At 30.3% G+C, this 2,347-nt stretch overlaps 1 protein-coding gene across 1 annotated transcript; it reads right to left on the bottom strand.

Moving 5' to 3' along the window:
- Nucleotides 1-809: 809 nt before the first annotated feature.
- On the bottom strand, nucleotides 810-2,041 carry LOC145323325 (uncharacterized). Its single transcript, XM_080165754.1, has 2 exons — nucleotides 1,727-2,041; nucleotides 810-1,201 (listed from the first exon to the last, which is right to left on the bottom strand). The coding sequence occupies exons 1-2, from the start codon at nucleotides 1,998-2,000 to the stop codon at nucleotides 951-953; spliced, it is 525 nt and encodes a 174-aa protein (XP_080021880.1). The 5' UTR covers nucleotides 2,001-2,041; the 3' UTR covers nucleotides 810-950.
- Between the last annotated feature and the right edge of the window lie 306 nt (nucleotides 2,042-2,347).

Here is a 2,347-nt window from a genome sequence, read left to right as displayed (position 1 = left end):
AAGTGTGGTTGAAATTTGTCGGAAACAATTGCACACCCATAAAATTACATGCGAGTATTGCAAAGGTGTGCAACTAATCTCTCAAATTTGCCAGGCTAATCAGTGACTTTAGAAAAGAAAACAATTACATAGTTTAAATATTCACAAACAGTAAAATACATGTCAAATTATGACGATTTTTTCAGTTTTTAAGCAAATTTGACACAATTGTAATTCTGTAAAAGTTTTTATTTTCTTTGAAATCTGTGAAAAATAGGTACTTTTGCGGATTTGCTTAACCACTATTGCAAGGTATTTACGTTTACATGGTATGGGTGCAGAAATAGTTACAGTGCAGTGGTTTGCAAAATCTATACAAAAAAAGGTCTCTTTCAAAGTTGAACACCTTCTCCCTTATTCCCGCAGGGTTTAGATATTTGACAACCCCATTTTTTGTTAAACAAGGGGGGGGGGGGGTTATATTTGACATGTGTTTAGATTAGGCAGATAGAAATTAGCCAGTTATGTATATATGTATTATTGACAGTATACAGAATATGTTAGATGTACTTATTTCAGAAGTTTTGATATTTTTGTCATTTATAAAGCTAAAATTTAGTTCGACATAAATACATCCATAGTTTATAAATTGCACTGAAGACAAAACATCAACTGTACTTATGTCATATGTACAAAAGGCAGTACCCCGTTCAGACTTTTAGGTTATTTGGTTCATTGTAATGAAATAAAGCAGAGGATAAATATTCATACAGATCTTGACTTTAGTCATAGAAAAAGTTTAAACGTTGGAAAATAAAAAAAAATTACAATAAATTAATAAAAAATTATATTAAAGAATAAAAACATGACTAGGTTTAATATTACAATAAATTTAGGGAAATTACAATAAATAATATGACAATGTATAAATACGACAACTTTTCTAACACTTTTTAACAATTAAAAATATATCATACTGACTCTGAGATAAAATCTATACCTCTGTAATGATTTGCTATTTCATTTTTCTGTAAATCCGTCATATATTCTAATTGTTGTTTAATTGATAGATTTCTGATACCGCTATCGACTAAAAGCTGGTTGATGTTTTGTCTTATGCTGTTCCAATTTTCATAATACCATGGAAATTTTCCATACATCAGAGAGGTCAAAACTGATATGTTATATAACGATATAACGGCATACAACAACGTTAAGATACCTTAAAAGGCAAATATTGTCAACTTTATACAAGGATTTTTGAAAAAAAACAATTTCCAGGATTAGAATATTTTTAAAAAATGGATTTTTAACAATATTTCAAACAATTTATGGACGGAAACCTCCCATCCTTTTATTTTAGAATTAAAATAAGTAAAGGGAAGGGTGTTTGTTTACATTGGGTACAGATTAGCTCCAAAGAGTTAGGCCCAACGCAGGGTTTAGATACAATCAACAAGGATGACAACATCCATAAGTTAAAAAGTTATGGATAAGCATGGGGACAAGGAGATTAAAAGAACATTTGTTGAAATCAATCACATATTTTTGGAGAAATATCACCCCAAAGTATTTTTTTGTATTTTTAATTTTAATTGGGATGATGACTGACAGACTAACGGTCAAAGTAAATTACATACTGGATGCTCAGAACAAAAATAAACCCCATTTAATTTCAATTCATTTTGAAAATACCGCGGGGGTGGGTGGGTTATGCTCGACAATATAAAGGAAAGCACCAACTAACCTGAAATCCAACAGGAACAAATCAGCACGTCACAGTTGATAAGCTGGCTTCCATATTCTTGAGATTCTGGACCTAACCCTTCTCTGCTTAGGGCATATGCTGCCTCTCGTCCAACCATTATTACTTGAGCCAGCAGGGTCAGCAGGATGCCAATAGGAATTGATAAAAACAAGAATATTATTGACCAGAGTAGCAACGTATTGTGGCGTGGAAAATATCTGAACGCATCTAAGCAGGTATGCCTTTTCTTGTCGTGATTCTTAATATCACTCATTATAATTACACTTGTGACAATGTAATTAAAGTAAGTTCCTGGATTTTTAATTATTTTTTAGAAGATTTTTTGTTGATGAATTATTGAAATTTTATGTAAAAAAAGTCTATTTAATCCTAATATATGCTTTTTAAAATAAGGTTTTAAAATAAAAGGATGTTTTTAACATAAATTAGCGATTGGAATAAGCTTTATTAATGTAGAAAACTTTATACGATAAAAGATGTTATAATTTTGGTCCTTAGATGTGTAAATACATATTTTTGAATGAAGGGCCAAATTTTGTTTAAAATTTCTAGTTGCCTGACGACATATACATTATTTCAAATTTTACTTCTATGTAAATG

This window comes from Acartia tonsa, chromosome 6, assembly GCF_053477335.1.
Source record: "Acartia tonsa isolate MP-2025a chromosome 6, ASM5347733v1, whole genome shotgun sequence".
Classification (NCBI taxonomy): Eukaryota; Metazoa; Arthropoda; class Copepoda; order Calanoida; family Acartiidae; genus Acartia; species Acartia tonsa.
This window is presented reverse-complemented; position numbering and strand designations above follow the sequence as displayed.

Bases quoted from the DNA above. Each gene is read 5' to 3' on its own strand.
- LOC145323325 (XM_080165754.1), bottom strand. From the start codon at position 2,000: ATGAGTGATATTAAGAATCACGACAAGAAAAGGCATACCTGCTTAGAT. The intron at 1,202-1,726 runs GTTAGTTGGTGC...TTGCCTTTTAAG, and splicing joins TTGTTCCTGTTGGATTTCAG to GTATCTTAACGTTGTTGTAT.